General features: G+C 38.6%; 1 protein-coding gene across 7 annotated transcripts in view; it reads right to left on the bottom strand.

Annotated features, from left to right (window-relative positions):
- Window positions 1-21,371, bottom strand: part of NEO1 (neogenin 1) — a 264,950-nt gene that overhangs the window by 73,091 nt on the left and 170,488 nt on the right. For 4 of the 7 annotated variants that reach the window (XM_007478215.2, XM_056798418.1, XM_056798393.1 and 1 more), the window contains exon 8: window positions 14,646-14,865. In XM_007478215.2, the coding sequence (XP_007478277.2) occupies window positions 14,646-14,865 (220 nt within the window). The remainder of the gene's footprint in view (window positions 1-14,645; window positions 14,866-21,371) is intronic. The other 3 variants (XM_056798402.1, XM_056798433.1, XM_056798409.1) reach the window with 1 other exon arrangement.

Raw genomic sequence — 21,371 nt, 5'->3', positions numbered from 1 at the left:
GTGTTTTGTTTTGTTTTTTAATGTTTGCCTCTCCATTAGCATTTTTATCTCCTAGAGGGCAGAAACTATCTGGTGCCTTTCAATCTATCTATAGAACTTAATCAGAGATTACAGACTGTAGGGAGGGGATGAATGGGCCAGATATTTGGGGGTTTTCCCCACACTACATTTCTCTTCCTACTTTTCTTTTTATCTTCATATCAGAAGTCTCAGATTGTTTCTAACTGTCCATCATCACCATTCTGCCTTTGGCACTGCCTGCCTACTTTTGTTGCTTTGTTTTCTACTGATCCATTCAGGTGTTTCTTTAAAAAGCTATATATTAATTTCTACCAGTTTGATTATAGTTGGGTTATTTTGGTCAATGTCTGAACATACAAAGTAGAAATGTCTGGTCAGGACATGGTCTTAAAATGTTTATCTTAGCAATGCTGTGACAGAATAGCCTTTGGTGAAAAAAAAAAAGCCTATGCTAATAATCTAATAAATATTAAGAGGTAGCTGTGATGATAGAAACCACTCCCATAGTTTGTCCCCACATCCCATTTTTTGGGTGGGTATGAAGGTACAAGTAGGATAAAAGGTGTGGGGTGGATCTCTGTCTCTCTCTGGATTTTGGTTTAGGTATTTTTCTAGATTGGTGAGATTTTCTGTCCCCTTCATTTCCCTTTTTTCATATATCTCCATTTTTATTAAAATTACATTGTTAAGAGCTAACAATGGGCTCCTGACTTGAGAGAAAATTTTAAAATGGTGACCACAATATTTTATTAATATTACATGTAATAAATTTACTTTCATTTATTACAGTTTTTTTTTTAATTTCTTACCTCCCACCTTAGAATCAATACTGTGTATTGGTTCTAAGGCAGAAGAGTAGTTAAGGGCTAGGCAATGGGGGTTAAGTGACTTGCTCAGGATCACACAGCTAGGAAGTATCTGAGGCCAGATTTGAAGCCAGGATCTCCTGTCTCTAGGCCTGGCTCTAAATCCACTGAGCCACCCAGCTAGTAGCTTTTCAATGAAGTTTGAAGTAATTGATACTTGTCTACAAAATTTCAAGTAAGGTTTTTAGCATTCAGGGTTATAAGAAAAAAAATTAATCATCAAGCATTAATAAGCTCTTAGTCTTTGTCAGTCATTGAGGCTACAAAAAAAGAAAAGAATAGTGACACCAAGGAGCTCACAGTCTATTGGACAACACACAAAATCCTTTGCACATATAAGGTATAAATAGTGCAAATAAGAGGTAGCATCAAAGGGAAGGCATGGGTGAGAAGCATGGTAGTACCTGGGAAAGGTCTTTTACACAAGGCCAAATTTTGAATGGAGTCCTGAAGGAAATATGGAAAGTCAAGAGATTTAGGAAGGAGGGGGGGGGGGGGGGGGGAGATTCCTTGCATGGGAGGCAGCCAGTGAAATTGCAGAGAATCAGGAGTTGGACTGTCTTGTGTAAGCACTCATAAGAAGACCAGTGTCACTGGATTATAGAGTATACACAAAGTAGTAAAGAATGGAAAGGTAGGAACAGGAGAGCTTGTAAAGGGTTTTACAAGGCAAGTAGGAGATTCTACATTTGATCCTGAAGATTAAGAGAATATCAAAAAGGAGGGAGACATACACATACACACAGGGAAACAAAGTGTGTGTGTGTGTGTGTGTGTGTGTGTGTGTGTGTGTGTGTGTGTGAGAGAGAGAGAGAGACAGACAGACAGACAGAGACAGACAAAGACAGACAGAGAGACAAAGACAGACAGGCAAACAGACACACACACACACACACACACAGCAAGAGCCTTATGGGGAAGAAAGTCAGATTTGCCCTTTAAGACAAAGTTAGAGCTGGATAAATAGACCTGAAAATCATGGGCCCAGAGATGATAACTGAAAGCATGGAAGATTATGAGTTCACATGCAAGATAGTAGAGACCATGGCATTTTTGTGGGCAGCAAGATCAGCTGGGAGACAGAGAAAGACAATCTGAAGATTAGTGACAGAATGGGGATGACAAAGAGGCAAGCTTCTGGAGAAGAGGGGAAGGAGTGAGTCAAGTGGTGCATGTCAAAGGTTTTGTCTTGACAAGGAGACTGGTAGCCTCTGAACATGAGGCAAGGGTGAAGGAGGAGATAGGGTATAAGGTCTCTGAGTGATGGGCGATGAAGCAGATGAGAGGAGAGTGAGTTCCAGGCAGAAGACTTCAATTTTTTCAGGAAGACAAGGTCCTCATTTATAGAGGTGTAGGAAGGGGGTGATTAGGGAAGCTTGAGGAAAGATTAAAAGGTTTCCTAGTTATTTCAGTGGATTTGATGTGCAGCTAGACTGAGGAGGTAGGAGGATAAAAAGAAGAAATGCTGGGCCATGTGTTACTTGCTCTTCAATATGAAAAAAAAAAACACCAAAAACTCTTACCTATTTTGAAAACAGCTCTAAGGTTAACCAAATATTTTTCAATTCCCTTGCTTTCCACAGCAGGATTTACTAAGAGAGTAATAGCTACTCTTTCTCTTAATGGCTTCATTTTAAGAGATTATGTCCATTCTTATCAATCTGCCAAAGCATTGCCCAATTTTAAATAGGCAAAAAGTCACTGTTAATTAAATGTTTAGAGCTCATTATTGGGTATACATTAGTTATAGGCCAAATTTATAATAGTTAAATTTTACTTTTATGTGCTTATATGCTGGGCCTCCTTAAATAATTAATGGATACAGCATATTTATGACTATGTTAGAGGACCTAGAAAATGCTTTCACTATTTTAAATTATTAGAGGTTTATGGTTGTTGTATCTTTTATATTTATATCATCATATTGGACCAATTCATGATGTATTTGATAACAAAGCCCTGGTCAGCAATTCAACTAACAGTTTTGAAATGATCCCTCAGGGAAAATATACTCCATTTTACTGCAATGATTCACTGGGAGATGATATACTTCAGCAAAAAAGTGGGGATTGTTTATACTTATACACACAGACTCTTAAACTAATAGAGTAGGAATATGGATAATCTAATAATTTCTCATTTTGGTAGGTGAGTTCTCTTTGGATTAGAGAAGTTCAGAAAATATATATACACAAAGGTATCCTTTCCCCACTCACATACTAACGCCTCTGTACAATTAGTCTGAATCCTGAACTCTGCCTTATAAAATATGGTTTTATTCCATCATAGATTTAAAATCAAAAGGATCTTGGAGACTTCAGAGTCTATCTGCCTCATTTTACAGATGAGGAAACTGAGAAACAGAAAGGTTAAGTGACTTGTCTAGAGTTATGCAGCAAGTTAAGTGTCCAAAGCAGCCTCTGAGCCCAGGTCTCTGGCCACCATTTCTCATTGCCTCATCATCTCATTCCAAAATTAAGTTGGGAAGGGGAATTTGGATATATCATCTATCCAATAAATAGTTCTGCCCTGGACAGGCCCTAAAGAAGATAATCTACTGATGAAAAGTACAGGCTTGGATATCACTCCATTCTTCAGAATGTTCCAACTAAGGAAAAGCTAAAGGATTTGAGTAAATGGTTATTCTTTTAAGAAAATCCATAAAATGGGAGATGAAATGGTTAGCCATATTCACAAAAATAAAAATGAAGTTAAATTTTCCTTATTTTTACAAATAAGCAAGTTCAAGAAGCAAGATTGCACAGCAGTTATCTGGGGAGGAATCACAGTTAAGATTAAGAGCAGTTGCGGAATGGTGTGGCTGTCCATCTCTCCAGCAGAGGGTAAATAATCCTCAATGCTTCCTCACTGCCAAGGATTTGGTAACAACATATTTGGAAATATTCATTTATCTTGCTCATCAACTTTTCCCCTCATATATTGTAAGAGAAATGCTTTTCCAAAGACTTTGATATGATTTAAGCAAACACAGCACAGGTGTGAACTGATGAAGGCAATTCCATACTCATGAATAGATATTCGCATGCAAAAAGATCTCATAGTGAACCCACAAACAAGCACAATTTACTGGCTTTGAGGGGAAAAAAAGGATAAATTCATTTAAGAGACGTTACCAAATTATTTATAGTTTTTCTTCTTTGAATAAAATGTTTATCTAAGAGAAGCTAGTTATCTATGCTAAGGAATTTTATACTTTTGAAGTAATTGCTTAGCTCTTCCCTTTTATCATCAGTTTGTTGAAATAAGCTGAGATCAAGCTGACTGAGTGACTATTGTATGATCCTCTTGCATAATAGCTTTTTCAGGGGCTCTTACATGTATGAGCTCTGACATGTCTAGGTAGGGAACAGATGCTGAATATGAATGATTCCATTGCCAAGCAGAACCCAAGCTGCCCTACCATACAATTTGTGGAAATTAAAATCTGCAGCTCAGCTTTAAATTTTTTCATCAGAAATCCAACCACAAAATAATATCTAGGACACTTTCAGAACAAAGTAGAGGTAGAAGCAGGACTTCATAATTAATATTATGCCAAGCTGCTCACAAAATTGTGCCAAGGAAGGGGCAAGAGTCTGGATAAAGGGGAGCATGTCTGTGTAAGAGTAAGGGTAGGAGCAAAGTCAGCAGGCCTGATGGTTGGGAAGCTCCAGTGATGGCTCTCATCTTAGGAGGCAAGAACAAGAGGCAAATCCCAGTTCTCTGTTCCCACCAACAACATGCATGTTCTTCCCTTCAGTTTATACATCTAAACAATCTCAGAAAGAATTTTCACTCTTTTCTGGATCTTCCGGGGGGGGGGGGGGGGGAAGAACCACTCCTGAGCCAAGGGAGCTGAAGTGGGTACAGGAATTATTTTAGCAGCAAACTGAAGCCAACTATCTCAATCCTGTTTTCCTAATGCCAAGTACCCATGGATGGAGCTGAGAGACATAGACAGAGCCTTTTCTAGCTTGATGTCACACAGGCCTGTTTTACCTCTGTGAAAGGTAGGACTCTAAGGCAGGGTTCAGGGTGTGATTCAAGAAAATTCTAACAAAATTTTATGTATTCAGGGTTATACTACTCTGTGTAAATGGTAATGAAAAGGGGGTGGAAGGGTCAAAGAGAAGTACCTAGAGGAAGGTAACTTGGGTTTCAATCAGCAATGCCACCATCAATCAATCAGATTAATATTTGTTAAGTGCCTACTATGTGTCATTCACTCTGTTAGGTGCTAAGAGTATAACTACAAAGAATTAAATGATCCCTTCTCACAATGAGTATACTTCCTAATGGGTAGATGAGAACATATGCAAACATAGATGGCTTAAGTATGATGTTAAGACATACACATATAAGATACACACAAAAATACAAAGTAGTTGGGGAATGAGGGCACTAGAAGTTGGAGGATTAGGAAGCTCATAAGATGGTGTCTAGGCTTCATTTTAAGGGATGAAAGATACTCCCTGAGGTAAAGGTGCTGGGGAGAGAGGACATTCCAGGCACGGCTGATGACCAATGGATGGAATGCTATAACTGAAGAGGAGAAAGCCAGTTTGGCAGGAGCCAGGTTATGAAAGGCTTTAAAACCTAAACAAAAAAGTTTGTATTTTGCTATAGAAGCAATACAGAATTATTGGAGTTGGTGAAGAGGGCAGAAGTATCAAATATATGGATTATAATATTCTTTATTGGGGCACAATACTCCTGATTGGAGTCTAAACCAAATTAAAATGTAATTGGTATGTATTTAACAAAATAAATCAAATACAATAATACATAGAATTATGTAGAATTATGTTAACTAAGTCAATATATAGCCTATGTGAATCCTTATAACAGTCCATTTTTTTTGTGTTTGACACATTAAAGGGGGGGAGATACACAATGTTAGTACTACATTTATGGAAAATTATTTTAGTAACTGTGTAGGATGGACTGGAAGGGGGGCGGGTTTGAGGTGGGAGGACCAGTTAGGGGCTGTTGCATGAGAGGCTGAGTTAAGTGGGAGCTATGTAAGCAGAGACAAGGGATCAAATTAGAGATGATGTGAAGAAAGAAAATGGATAGATAGCATGAGGGAGAGTGAAGAGTCCATAATAAATATCTAGATTACACTTCTTAATAATAGGAGGACAGAGGCACCACTGATAGAAAGCGGGAAGTTTAGGAAAACGTGAAAAAGATAATAAAGTAAGTTTCAGACATATTGCATTTAAAATGTGCTCAACTTTTTAAAAAAATTTGAGTTCCAAATTCTCTTCCCCTCTCTCACCTCCCCTCCATTCCTTGAGAAAGCAAGCAACATGAGCTCAATTATAAATGTGACGTCAAGTAAAACATTTCCATATTAGCTATGATGCAAAAGGAAGCACATGCCAAAAAAAAAACAAAAAAAAAACCAGGGAATTAATTAGGGAGGAATAAAAGAGCTTCTCAATTGTAATGAGGGCACAGCTGAAGTTGGACAACTTGAATCTGCAATGTACTCTGTCATCACAGTTTGGGGACTTCCTCTAGTTTCTTTTCATGTGTGGAAATGGATGGTTGGACTAGTCCAGGGCTGAGGATTGGCAAGAGAAGAATTGTCACAAGATAATGGGCAAGAGAGCCAGTGGAGTAGTAAGAAAGTTAAGTTAGAAAATGGTTTGTTTAAGAAAGTATTAAGGGCAGTAAGGAATGGAAATCTTGATGAGTGTACAGAAGTAAAGCAACAAGGAGACGTGGCACGAAAGGAGCTGATGGTCAAAAGAAAATATAAGAATTTCTAATTGGGGAAATGGAACACTTGTGGGTAATGGCAAAATCTAGTATGTAATCATCTCTAAGCATGGCTCAGGTGAAGGAGTAGATCATGGGACATAAGGAGTCTGAAGAAATGAGGGGGTGGGGGGAGATTAAGAGGACATCTACATGGATTATTCAAGTCCCCAAGTCTAAAGGCAGGAATGGAGAGCCAGGCACTGAACTCCTTGAGAAAGGTGAGAATGATGTGGGGTTGGTAGACCGCAGCTACTATCATTTTAACTGTCTGGGTTTTGATTTATAGAGAAAAAAGGCAAAGAGAACATCCCAAAGTAACAAGAAGTAGCAAGGAGCACTTTACTTTCCCATCAGATGGACCACTGTGATGGGAGACATGAGAGAAAATACTGCACATGTTGGAGAGTCTGGGTGGGGATGGAGGAGTCAGTGAGGCCTAATACATGGGAAAGTATAAGAGAAAGAGACTCAGAATGAAGGGGGGTATTTTTTCCCTATGGAACAGGACATTTGGAGGGCACAATGAGACATGTAGGTAGAATTGGTTTGGGAAATGGAGATGAGAACATTAGGAAGGGATGGGAGAAAAGTTTTCTACCAAATGGCAAATGACCACTGGTTCTTTATTTTAATGGATAGAAGTGGAATAAGAAATCTTTTTCTGTGAGATATTGTGTGACACACGGAGAAAGAAGCTGCGTCTCCAAGGGATGTTACATTTATTACTAGCTTTACCATCACAAACTCATCTGACCTATCTTTCCTTTTCTGTTAAATGGCAGGAGGCAAGGACATAGATTATTTGAGCTCTAATCAGACTGTTAGAATCATGAGTCTATGAAAAGTTTGCTCTATAAAATTAATTACTTCATAAATAATAAATCCAGCTGCTTTTATAAATGGATCTTTTTATTAATGTTTATAAAACTCCCCAGCTATCTTACCAGTCACCATGAAGCGCAGACAAGAGACCAGGCCCTGAAGGACTAGTTAACTCTCTTATGCCCAGAACTCCTGCCTGGAGAGTGATGGCTGTGGCTGTCAGGGATCTCTGCTGCTTACTATATCAACTTCATCCATGATTCATACACACTTCACTCCCCAGCTGCCTCTCTAGATGACATGCTTTAGTATCACCTGACCTAAGATGATCTCTCCCTCTCCCCCATCATTATTCCCAAGTCTCCCCTCCTGTTCTGGAGACATCATTTAAAACTCTGTCATTGTTCCTTTAAAGGGTTTACCAATCTATTCTCTTATGGGTCTGCTTGCCACCCCTTAACTTTCCAGACCAAAGTATCCCTCCCTGGCCACTTCCATATCGATGCTAGTTCTCCTATTAGAATGTAAACTCCTTAAAGGAAGGGACTATCTTTCCTTTTGTATTTCAATCTCCAATAATTTAGCACAGTGCTTGGCACAGAATAATCACTTAATAAATGCCTTTAAAAAAATCTTTCAAAAAGTCAGGAAGCTTACAGTTATACATTTTAAGATGGACTTAAACCAAAAGTCTCATTTGGATCTGAGGCCAAATGCCATGGAGTTTTTGACTTTGACTTTGACAGAATATGCGATCTGCAAGAAGAGTAGCTGGGGAAATCAGCCTCCTAAAACATAGAAACAGTTGACCTAACCTTATAGAGAGAAAGCAAATATTGCAGATCCGTGCTCCACGTCTGTTTCTTCCTTAAACATCCTAACTCATGTCCCATTTCCACATTACTTTGTGAGAATAACCAAATTGGTTTCTATAATTCCTCTTCTTTCCAATCTATCCAGCAGAGTACTGCCTGGTCAATCTTCCTAAAATAGAACTTTAACCATGTTTCTTAGTCACTCAATGATTTGCAGTAGCTCCCTGTTGCTTATATAAAGAAGTCTAAACTCTTTAACCTGCCAAAGTCTTTCATAATTTGGCCTGAAAATACATCTGTACTACCTCCTCAAGACAGACACAACTCCACTGAAGTGACTCTTCAGCCCATCTCCACTCCTCAGTCTCCTCATAGGAAGGTGAATGCAGTGTTCATAGATAATATTAGGTTAAGTGTATATGATGTCACCAAGTCACATTTGAGTTCCTTTTGATAATTATAGGTATGGCTACTTTTGAAAAACCCTAAGTTTTATAGATAGTATTTGTTTTTATATCACAATTACGTCTGGGAACACTTTACTATCCCAATTTAAAACTGAACTTTTCCTTTTAACAAAGAAAAACAATTGCTGTCAAATTCTGACACAATGATAGGGTGTCCAACTATACACAACATGTTGCTCTAATTGTTCCCTGGGTCTCTGCTAAGCTGGTATGATACATTCTCTGTCCTCTAGTATCATTATGAGTTTTTCTATAAAGTGTTTGCTTTTCTTTTAGTAAATTTTTTATTTATACATTGTTAGTCATTATAGATATTTTTCTTTTAATTCCGGTTATTTCACTTGGAATTAGTTCACATATTTATATGAAGTCCCATGTTTCTCTGAATTTCTTATATTCTTTGTTTCTTCCTAGTTCAATATTAATACTGAATTACATTAATATGCCAATTCATTCGAACAATTCTTGGTTCATAAACACTCATTTTGTTTCTAGGCCTTTGTTTACCATGAACACACTATGAACATTTTAGAATATACTAGACCTTCATTTCTGTCTTTGACTTTCCTGAAGTATATACAAAGAAGTGAGCTTACTAGGTCAAATGGTATCAAAAGTTTCAGTACTTTTCTTGTGTTACTCCAATAATGAGAAGAGTTGACCCAATTCATAGCTCCATTAAGAGGGTATTAATGACACTGACTGTTCCTGGTTAGGTTCCCCCCTGTTCCATTCTTTGTCAATTTGTAGTAAAAATGGAAGTAAAATCTCAGGTGTTTTAATTTGCATTTCTTTTACTAGCTAACTCAGAGTATATTTTCATAACTGCATTTCTTTTTATGAAAATTGATTATTCATATATTTTTAATATTTGGAGAATGGCTCTTGGACTTATAAATTGTGTTCATTCTTTACATAACTTGTTATTCAGAAGAGTATTCCTCAATCAAGAGTTACTATTTTAATTTTGCCTTCATTGACTGTTTTGTCTTTTATGATCACTTTTGTTCATTCTTTAGTTAAGAATTCTCCAAGTGGCACCATGTAAACATGACAAAAGTTGACAATTTGCATTTAGTGCTCTATCCCCAAATTTATTTAAAATTTAGAATTCTGTCTTAATCACAGCAACACTAAGCTTGATTGCTGAACCTGGTTTTTTCCCCTATATGGAATAAAAGACATAAAAATACAAACACAGTTCTATAAATCTGAGCCTATTTTTACTGAAGACTCAAACCACAGCAAGAATTCATACCTAAGCAAAAGCTTGTACTAGATTTTCATAAATTTTTTTAATTTACTTTTCTTTTTTTTCTCCTTAAACCTTTATCTTCTACCTTAGAATCAATACTGTGTATTGGTTCTCAGGAAAAAAAGGGTAAGGGCTAGGCAATGGAGGGTAAGTGACTTGCCCAGGATCACCCAGCTAGGAAGTATCCAAGGACAGATTTGAACCCAGGACCTCCTGTCTCTAGGTCTGGCCTTCAATCCACTGGGCCACTCAGCAGTCTCCTATTCACTTTTCAACCAAAGACATGCCATCCAAATCCTCAACCTTTTGCAATGTGGCTTCTATTCTCATGACTTGACTCAAAGTGCCTACTTCAACCACACTGACTATTCCTTTATTTGTTACATTCAAGCACCTTTTCTCAAGCCCAATTTAATTTTGGAAGCAGATAATGAGGCTACAAGGTTAGGGCTGGATAAATAAACTTGGGAATCACCTATGAAGAAGGAGAAATGAATCAAGGAAAGGTAATGAGATTATGAAGCAAAAAAAGTATAGGAGGAAAGAGCAATGTCTGTCTTACCAAGGCTCCCCAAGTTAGTGTCATGATGCAAATGAAGGTCCAGCAAAGAAAAGAGAGAACAAGTGGTCAGACAGATCCAAGGAAAACCAAGAGAGAACAGTGTGATAGAAACGTGGAGAAGAGAGTGATCAACAAAGTTAGAGGCTGCAGAGGTTTAATTACTACTAAATATTGCTTGCTTTTTCAAGGAGTGGGGAAAAAGTGAAAGCGAGGGAAGTGATTTGGAACTTAAAATCTGAAAAAAGAAGAAAAAAATTTAGATGTGGTTAAAATGTTAGAACACTAAAAATATTTTTAAAAGAGAATGAATATGATAAGTAAAGAAAAGCATGGAAAGAATCATTAGTGACTTTGGAGAAATATCTCAGTTGTAGTATAAGGCTGGAAGGAAGCCTGCAAATAGTTAGAGATAGAAGAACAGAAGGGAGAAGCCTGCTAGTCAGAAATGGGAGGAAATAGAGGAGGAGAGAGCAATCCAATGAAAGGCTTTTAAGGATGAAGGAGACTGGGGCATGTTTGCAGACAGCAGTGCAAGGAGAGATGGCAGAGGGGAAACCTGCTGAAGAAGCAAAGATAAAATAGGGCCATTCAGCCCTCAGAAAAAGAAAAAGGAAGGTAAGAGAGTGGCAGAGGACACACAGAAGAGAGAGTTCTGGTGGCTTGGATTGGTTTAGGTAAGGAAGGTGAAAAACTTGGAAAACAGTCTGTGGCGAGTGGGATTAGAGAAAGACAAAAAGATTGCTTTGGGGCAGTGAGGGCCCAATTGAGATTATAAGACATAAATTTGTAGGGGACCTAGTTAGCAAGATTTTCTTTCTCAAACTCCTTGTAGCAGCATGTAAGGAGGGGCAAAAGCAATGGATGATGAGAGAGAGAGAGAGTAATCCAAGGATGGTGTATGGAAGGGCAAGATATTTGAAAGTATAAATGGGTGAGGGACTTGAAAGAAACATACAGTGTAGAGTGGAATTGGTCTCCCTGTTCAGATTCATCCTCTATGCTGTCAGGCCAACATTCCCCAAAGCACAGGTTTAACAGTCATTTCTCTGCTTAAGAAATGTTAATGGCTACACATTTCCCTCAGGATTGACTATAAACCCCAAATCTCTGCTGTGGGCCTTCTTCTGATTTTCCTTTCAATTGCCAGAGATTTCATCATCTATCCAGAGATTATTCCCATATCTACATAACCAGCCCTAATCTCTCTCCTGAGCTCTAGTTCTCCAGGATAAGCTGCCTTTTGGACAGCAGGAACTGACTACTCCACAGACACCTTAAATCCCCCACATTCAAAGAGAACCCCCCCCCATTTTCCAATTGTTAAGGGCACCACGCCCCTCTCCGTTACCCAAAATCATCCTTCCCTCACATCCAATTAGCTATCAAATCTTATCCGTTCTCCCTTTACAACACCTCTCCTCCAAAGCCCCTTTATCTCCACTCCCATCCATCGTTCTGATGCAGGCCCTCATCACCTTTTGCCTGGACTACTGTAATAGCTTCTACTGGTTTCTTTGTCCCAAGTCTCTTTCTGTTCAAGCCCAGATGCCACTGGACAGTCAAAGTGACCTTCCTAAAGTTCAGGGATGCTCGGGTCTATTAGGTATCTGAAGCCTTCCCAACCCAGCCATCTTCCTCTGGGCTCGCTTCCATGCACTCCATGATTGGGACACACTGGCCTCCTGGCTCTCACTTCGATTCTGGCCATTTGATTTGATTCTGGCTGCCACTCATTCCTGGAATGCTTTTCCTCCTCTAACTCTGAGCTTCTTTGGCTTACTTCAAGACTCAGCAAACATTGCACCGTGTACAGGATTCCCCTGATCTCCTGCCCCCAGGCCCTGCTGCTCTTCTGCTGAGATTACTTCCCAATTACGCTGTATATATCTTGTAAGCACATATATGTCTCCATCACTGCAAAGGGATTCCCATGAGAGCAGAGATCCCCTACTCCCTCTCTCTTTGTATCCCTAGTGCTTAGCCCAATGCCTCTGTCTAGGTCACTTATCTGGGAACATAAGCATGCTCCCTTGTAAAACATAAGCCCTTTGAAGGCAGAGACTGTCTTCCTCTTCTATTTATATCCACAATTCCTGGCATATGGCAGGTGCTTAATAAATGTGTATTGATTGAGAAATTGAAAAAAATATTTAGTACTGTATTAGAATGAAGGAGACTGGGAGGTATATAACAAGGTAGTAAGAGATAGGACCACTGGGAAAACACATTGATATATCCACTTCTGAAATAATTTAACAATCCTACATTGTACTGTATCGTTTTAAGTGTCAAATGTGTAGTGACAAGGCAAATTCAGAAAAGAAACTGCTACTGGCCAAAGAAGTTAGGGAAAGCACTACAAAAGAACTGATAATTGAGTTGGGAGTTGATAAATGAACTGTATTCCTACAAGGGGAGGAGAATAATGTGAATTAAAAATTTGATGTTGGGAATAAAACTAGTCTGTTTAGAGTGGGAGGTGGTTCAAGGTAGAGAATAGTTAAAGAGTTCAGTTGGAGAAAGAGTTTGGGGTCAAACACAGAGGTCTTTGCTTGATCTTTGTGAGGTCATAAGGCCCCCTGGGAAGAGGGCACTGGATTAAGAGACAAGAAGACTTGGCTTTGAATTCTCCTTGGAGATCTGTATAACCTAGAGCAAATCACTTACTACCTCTAAGCCTCAGTTTCCTTATCTGTAAAAGGGGGATAATTTAGCACTTGTTCTATAGGGCTGTTGCAAATTGCTAACAACAATAGCAATCATATTAGCTAGCATTTATATAGCCCCTACACCATGTGTTAGGCTTTAAGAGCTTGACAAATATTATCTCACTTGGTTCTGAAAACAACCCTAGCCCATAGAAACTTTATAGTGGAGAAAACTGTGGCAAATAGGCTAAATGACTTTCCCAGAATCACACAATGAGTTTCTCAGGCCAGATATGAACTTTCTGCCTGCAGGCCTTGCACTCTGTGCACTAGGGTGCTACCAGGTACCTCTGGAAACTGAAATCATGTATATAAACCTTAAAGTGACACATAAATGTGGACTATTATAACTATTAGGCCAAAAGGAGCCACTGAAGACTGTGAAACAGTGTGGTGTAAAGCAAAATGAAAAATATTCTAGGGTCAGAGGACGTGGGTTCAAATCTACACTGATGCTTACAAGCTGTGTGACCTTAGGTAACTGACTTCACCTCTCTGGGCCTCAGGTTGCAGAAATGATATGGCTCTGGACACGAGACATTCCAGCTCTGTACACGAGATCTTATGATTGTTCTCCCTTTCATTGGGCATTAATTTGTGGTCAGTCTCTTCACTTGCAAGAACATAAATTAACAAAGGGACATAAACCTTTATTTATAGAACATGTATAAAGAAAAGGAGATCTTTTAACAAAAAAAGTTCCTTGTCCTAGATAAAAATATTCTTATAAAAAATAGATTTGTCTTTTTAATGTAAAATGAAATTATAGGGTCTGGAGATGAAGGTCCTGGGTTCAAATCTGGCCTCAGACACCTCCTCGCTGTGTGACCTTGGGCAAGTCACTTAATACTTATTTCCTAGTCCTTACCACTCTTCTGCCTTGGAATTACTACACAACATGGATTCTATGATGAAAAGAAATGTTTTTTTTAAAAAGTTTTTAAAAAATTTACCTATTCTACCTATTCAAAGAATGGCCTTTCTATGTAAGAAAAACATGTGAAATGAATTCAATAACTATCATGCCCTAAACAATTTATGAAAGGTACATACTGAATATTTCAATGTACAATATTTTTCAGAGACATTGCCCAAGGATTTGGGAAGCCTGTGCAAGGTCTTTGCTGTAGAGTTGAGATTTCCCCATGTATCTATATCAGTATTCTTTAATAAGGGCCCGAATAATGCAATAGCCCAGACACTTAGGTATGAACACAAACATATCTAAACACTAAAAAGAAATGAAAAGAGGATGTCTGTCATCACTAAGAGTAGTATATGAAGAGCCAATGTTTGCACAGTGAAGGGTGGTGGCAAGCATTAGGAAAGCAAAATCAGCTAGAGAAATTCAATTCCTTACCGATTAATCCCTTCCTTGGTGTAGAACACAGAGTAGGTGAGGTTGTCTCCGTGAGGATCGGATGCCGGTGTTCTCCACGTCAGTTTGATGAAGCGAGTAGAGACGAGTGAGGCCACGACGTCCCTCGGTGCTGAAGGCAGTGGTCCAGTTGTGGCTGGTGCTAGATGGTCAGTAGTGGCACTGGTCAGTGAAGTGGGAGGTAATGTTGGGATGGCAACATCTTGTCATGTGCAAACATTGGGGAATATGAAGGGCAAACCACGACGGTTTTTAAAGAGAACATAAAAAACAAAACAAAAAAAAGAAATAAACAAAACCACGATGGGAAACAAAATAAAATGAATGAACACAAAAAAGGCCATTAAACTGAAGGCTAACATGCAGGCAAAAAGGTAACTACTGAAACTAATGAGAACTATTGCAGACGTCACTGCAGAGCAAGCAGACTCTCTCTGTACTATGATGGGGGTGGTAGGAGGAATGGGAAGGGTGACGGCTGAGGACAAGATACCACCTCACAAAAATGGAAACAGGAGTGCCTAATACCATTTCCATCATTTCTGCAAATACCATGAAAATTTCTTCAAGTTTTAAAAGTAAAAACATGCTTCAATCTTGTAATATCTCCATTCCCACACTATATTTTACTCCAAAATTGTAGGATAAGAGAATTAACTTGAGCTAGTCAGTTACAAAAAAGCAATCAGGGGATTATATTAATCTAATTAGAAAGCTGTTGTAAGCTTATGTGATTCTAATGCATCAGTATAGCTATAATAATGGCATTTTAAATTTTAGCCTAATCTTGCATTTTCCACTATAAATTAGCATCTGGGCAGCAGTCTAGGGCTGGCTGCTAACCCTTAATTTGGGCAAAAGGATTCCATTTTTTCCCCCCTGAAGTATCTCTCATCTGCCTAAGTGATAGGAAAATTTTCTGAATTTAAAAATCCACAAATATAGGGATCATAAAATTTACTGTCTACATACAATGTATATGGGTATATAAATGTATGAAAAAGTTTGGAAGGCCCTACTGAAATAATATAGGGGTTCCCAAAGTCTTAATACAATTTTAAGCTATTAACACTTAATTCTCATGAAATGTTACTTATTTATTACTCTGACAACGCATTAGCAGTTGGCAAGTAAAACCTAATGACATATAAAAAAATCTTTGGCCACCAGGTTTACATAGACTATTGTTTCAGATAATGAATGTTATGGAGTTATGTGTGGTGTTAATGCTATGAGACAATTCTAAAAATGGCTATGCCATATGACAGTGGACATCTAATTTTTGTTACTTAAATTCACCAGGTGCACTGTCTCAGAAGGACAAAGTCCTATGATCATTTCCTGAGTTCCTATTATTTGGCTTTCTAAAACAAACTTATTTCTATGCTAAGTTGAACTAAAATCTTTATTGGAATGGGAATTAATTTTGTAGAAACTGATTGCACCTGTGCTTTGAAGTGTATATGTGCGCACACGTGCACCCATTTGTGTGTGTGTGTGTGTGTGTGTGTGTGTGTGTGTGTGTGTGTGTGAGAGAGAGAGAGACAGAGAGAGACAGAGAGAGACAGAGAGAGAGAGTGTAATTAAAGAATGACAGAGACGTGTTACAAAAGAAAGACTACATGGGAAATCAGTGTCAAACGTCTCTAGCAAAAAGTAGGGTTCTGAACTCTGAATCTTATTGTTTTCCATTATCATATTCTCTCCCATAACAAATTAAGTATATATTCAGGAAAGTATTTTAATTCCTAAAGGTCTTTTACCATCATGACAAATCTTCCTTACTGTAAATGAAATTCATGCTTATTTTTTAGTGTTATTATTATTGGGCAAATAACTAAAAATTATTGTTTTATAACCCCCACAAGAATCACAAATGCCACTGTAAAATTTTAGGACAGTCGAGTTCAAAGAAGTTGTGCTATGTTTCTGTATCACAGATGAGTTGAAAGTTAGATATGGACTTACTTACTATCTCCAGGTCTGATCCTGCTCCTAGGCTATCCCTTGACAGATACCGGGTTTCTAGGTATTAATTAATTAAGAAACTGCAATATGGACGGGAGGGGAAAGGAGAAAGATGCAATCAGTAAGGGATAGAAGCCAGTGTATGATTTATCTCTCTCTCTTCACAGGCAAATCTTTTACATCATTTTTTCAATGATTCAAAGTACATTCTAACCAATTATGTAGATGAAAAGAAGTGAATATTCCAAATAGATGTAATAAAATGGCTTATATTTAACTAAAAGATCTACTAAGAAATTACTCATACATATTCCTTTCAATTCTGCAACTTGGATACCTTTTCTCTGGGGTTGGTCTAAATTCTTCTGACCTTAATCTACTTTTGCCTAGATAGTTAAGAGAAATAGTATCCCAAAAAATTCTCAAAATAGATAAATTATCTCTTGATAGTTTCAAGATGGCACAAATAGATTCAGGGGAAATATGTACTTTTTAGTAAGCATCTTGGTTAGATGCCAGTCATATAATGGAAATCCTGAAGCAGTAAGTATTATGGTGAATGTTAAGAAGTGGAGATAAGCATTACTTCCCAGGAGACTGCAAAATCTAAGCACAAGGAATAATAATACAAAACCTTCAGTTAAATGGAAAATGGTCACACAGAAAAGTCTTGACATGTATCTATAACCAAGGTTCACAAAGAAGAGGTAACAAATCGGGAGGACCATGGAGCCATACAAATTCTTTTGTATTCAAATTAGAACATTAGTACCTGCACTCAAAAATACACAACCTATGCTACAGATGAAGAATTTTTTATTTTATCCAACCTGCAATTTCAAAGATCTGGGGTTCCCAATGAAGAACTTTTACCAATGCAAACTGGCACCTTCTTTGCAATTTGCAGTCTTACAGAGTTACCTGGAACACTTTATGCTTAAGCTATTTGTTCAAGACCCAGAGCCAATATGTGACCAGCAGCAGGACCTGAATCCAGATTTTTCTTGCCCTACTGAACCTGGCTCTCTATGCATTATACCATACTGCCTTCCAGGAAATAAATGAAATACACACTAAATACAAATAACTATAACACAAAACCATTGTATTTAAGTACCAAAAAGGGGAAAGAAACAAGGCATCAGGAAAGTTATGGGGAGGAAGGGATCATTTCTATCACTGCATGGATCATAATGGATGAGTTGGCATTTAAACTAAAAGATTAAGGATCCAACATGGGAAGATGAGAGATGGGGAAAGGAAAGACAGTATGATACAATAAAAAGGAGTCAAATGGGCCCAAACCAGATTAAAATGTAATTGGGAAAAGTTTTAACCAAAGAAAAAACCACAATATAATAAAGATAACAGCAATTTTTGGTTTTCTAAAAATCTATTTTTACTTGAGTTTGACGCCACTGATGTAGTGGATGGAGGACTGGACTTGGAGATCTAATTTCCAATCCTGCCTCAGATACAGTGTCATGTCTTATGACAAGGAGTCAAGAAAACTAGGTTCCAATCTAGCCTCAGATACATCTGTATGATTGTAGATAAGTTACCTGAACCCTTAAGAGGCTAATTTTTTCACCTGTAAAATGGTGGTAGTAATAGAATCATTAACAATCCCTACTCAGAAGCTATGCTAAAAAAGATAAGTTTTCATATAGATGAAAATCATCATAATAAAAGTCATTGAATTGTGAGGGAGATATATATACACACTATCAATGTGGATAACGACGACAACAGCGACACTATAAAGAATGATAGTTGAAGAGGAAAACTGCAAGTCAGGTTTTTAAGTAAAAGGTCTTTCTCAAGGAAAGTCATGGAGGGCAACAGATGCAATTAAAAGCATATTATCTGACTAATAATGTTCAAAGTATGCCTGTGAAGTCTTGTTAATTCTACCTCCACACCATCTTTCATCTTTCACCTCACTCACATGATCACCTTGTTACCTCTCACCTGGACTACTGTAAGAGCATCCTAATGGGTCTCCCTATTCCAGTCTTTCTCCAGATTGTCTTTGTCGAGCTGCCAAACATGCATCTGATCCCTCTTCTTCTCCCTCTCCCTTTTCTTCTCTCACAAACTCCTCTGTTTAGCTTGGTTTCAATCTACCTTTCAGACATGCTATATTTACTGCTGCAACCAAACTGGCCTATGTCCTGTCCCTAGACACAATGTTCCCTTTTGTCTGGCACATAGCAAGCATTTGGTACATATCTATACCACTAAATGATCTCTCTCTAATACATAAAATATGACATTCTCAAAAGCTTCTTAGCTCCCTTCTGTGCCCCTTGCCTGCCCCCTCTCAACCTGTTCCTCCTAATTTCATGACTTATTCACCAATACACCAGACTTTGGGGTTATCTGCAGAATATTGGTCTCTCAGAGTTGTGAGATTCAGTGAGACAATGTATGTAAAGGCTTTGATAATAAGTGCCAGATATTGTTATCTAACTCTTCCATCCATCACATTTTAGATGCAATGTACATATTGACGTCTTTTCACTCCCTCTAAAACAATCTTTGAATTCTTGCTCTGCATGGCCTCTGCTGCTACACGAATACTTCATTCCTGGTCACTTGGAAAACTATCTTCTCCAGCTAAGCGATCTTCCTGCATTTTCTAGGTCCTCCTGTTCTCCCTTCATACCACTGTTAGGATAATCTTATACATAGATCTGGACTGTTATGCTCAAAATTGTTCATAACTCCTAAGGGCTTAATCAATAGTTCACTTTCTCTTGCTTATTAGCAAGGCTTTCCCTAGTTTGGTGCCCATCACTCTACAGTTCCAGTTTCATTGGTTATTTATTATGCTTTAGCCAAACTAGACTACACACAGTTACCTCATCTTTGGCATATGTTCCCTTCTCTTTGGTGCTCAATTTTTACCCTTCTTTTAAGTGTACCTCCAGAATCACTTTCCCCAGAAGTCTGAAGAATGGAAGATGTGCTGGCTCCCCGACAGAACACTTATATTTAAATCCAATCTTGACCACTTAACACGTTGCCTTGGCAAAACATTAAACCTCCCTTGGCCTCAATTTACTTATCTGTCAAATCAGGAGTCTCAGTTAGATGGGGCTTCTAAAGTTCTTTTGAACTACTATGACCTTTTTCCATGACCATCATAGAGCTCTGTGATCTGTACCACCCTAACGAACTTAAATTTTATTATCTGTTTTCCTTCATTTATTCAACAAGCATTAATTATGTGCCTATTGGCATTGGGTGTATAGGGTGCTCAGAGAGGAGTAGTATCTCTGGTATGGAGGGCTTGTCGTGCCCTCCTAGGGCAGCTCTCCAGCCTCTGACCCCCACCTGACACCCAGCTCTCACTTGTGGCTCCCATTAGCTGCTAGCATGCGGCAGCAGCCACACCCCGGGCAATGGCTTCAACAGGCTGGCCAAACCTTGTGAGGGTAGCCATCGGGTCGTCGTCAACCCCTGGTGAACCAGGCTTTTCTCACCCAGCATGTGAAGACTGCTTCAGCGGAACAGACGGAAGAAACCAATAAGAAGGTTCAACGGCTGAGAGGGCGACACAGCAAAGCACTGTGGAGTGTGTAGGGCGTGTTGGAGCACAAAAGACAACACGGCCATCCAATGCAGCTGAGGAAGTCTCCAGGTGTAACAATTTTTGTGCCATTGGACCCAGGCTTCCAACGCCGAGAGTGGGACTGTCTCGGTGCCCCGACTTTTCCACTTAAATCTTTATGCACAAGTGTCTTTGTGCACAAAAATGCACAAAGTCAATTGTCATCCTCGGTTACCGAGAGACTACTACCACTACTACCACTACTACCACTACTACCACTACTACCACTACTACCACTACTACTACTACTACTACTACTACTACTACTACTACTACTACTACTACTACTACTACTACTACTACTACTACCGGCATTGGGCTGGGTTCTGGGGGTTCAAGGACTGAAAAGAAAACACAACCTCTACAATTATAAGTACAGAATAACTTGTGGCACGTGGCATATCAGACCATTTCCTTCCCAGCAGTCCTATTATTGTTCTGACTTCCCATAAGCCCAGGATGTCTTCCAGTTTCTAAAACCCAGTGGCTAAAGATAAATGACTTTATGTTTTAGTCCCTTGAGGATTTGTGTTTTTTGCTCATCTTCCTCCTGGAAAGAAAGACTATATTTCCCTAATTCCTAGCAACAGTGCTTGCACTTGGCAGACATTCAATAGACATTTGTTGAATTGAAATGAAGATCAATTGTTTCATTCATTCGCCAAATAGTGAGTAGAGAACAACTGGGTGCTTAGGTGTTTGCTCTTTGCTAGGGATGGGAGGATATATTTGTGTGCACAAGAGTACTTATGTGCTAATTCATAGGATTACAGATTTGGGGCTGGAAGGGACAGTAGAGATGATCTAAACCAACCCCCTTCTTTTATAGAGGAAAAAACTCAGTAAGGTTAAGTGATAGGCCTCAAATCACACAACTACTGAGTATGTCGGATTTGAAGTATCAGACCTAGAGCTAGAAGGTCCTGGGGGCACCATATAGTCCAACCCATACCTTCTGTGAATTAAGAAACCGAAGCCAGGTTTTGTGACTCCAAATTCAGCATTATTTCTACTGAAAAATGCTGCTAAAAACCAAATCCTTGGTAAAATGAGAGAAAAAGAAATGAGAGTGGATTTAAGTTGAAAACTGTTCTGCATATTTGTATTTCATGTCTATATTAAAT

The sequence above is a fragment of the Monodelphis domestica genome, chromosome 1 (genome assembly GCF_027887165.1).
Source record: "Monodelphis domestica isolate mMonDom1 chromosome 1, mMonDom1.pri, whole genome shotgun sequence".
NCBI lineage: Eukaryota > Metazoa > Chordata > Mammalia > Didelphimorphia > Didelphidae > Monodelphis > Monodelphis domestica.
The sequence above is the reverse complement of the archived record's forward strand: the minus strand, read 5'-3'. Positions and strand labels throughout refer to the sequence as shown.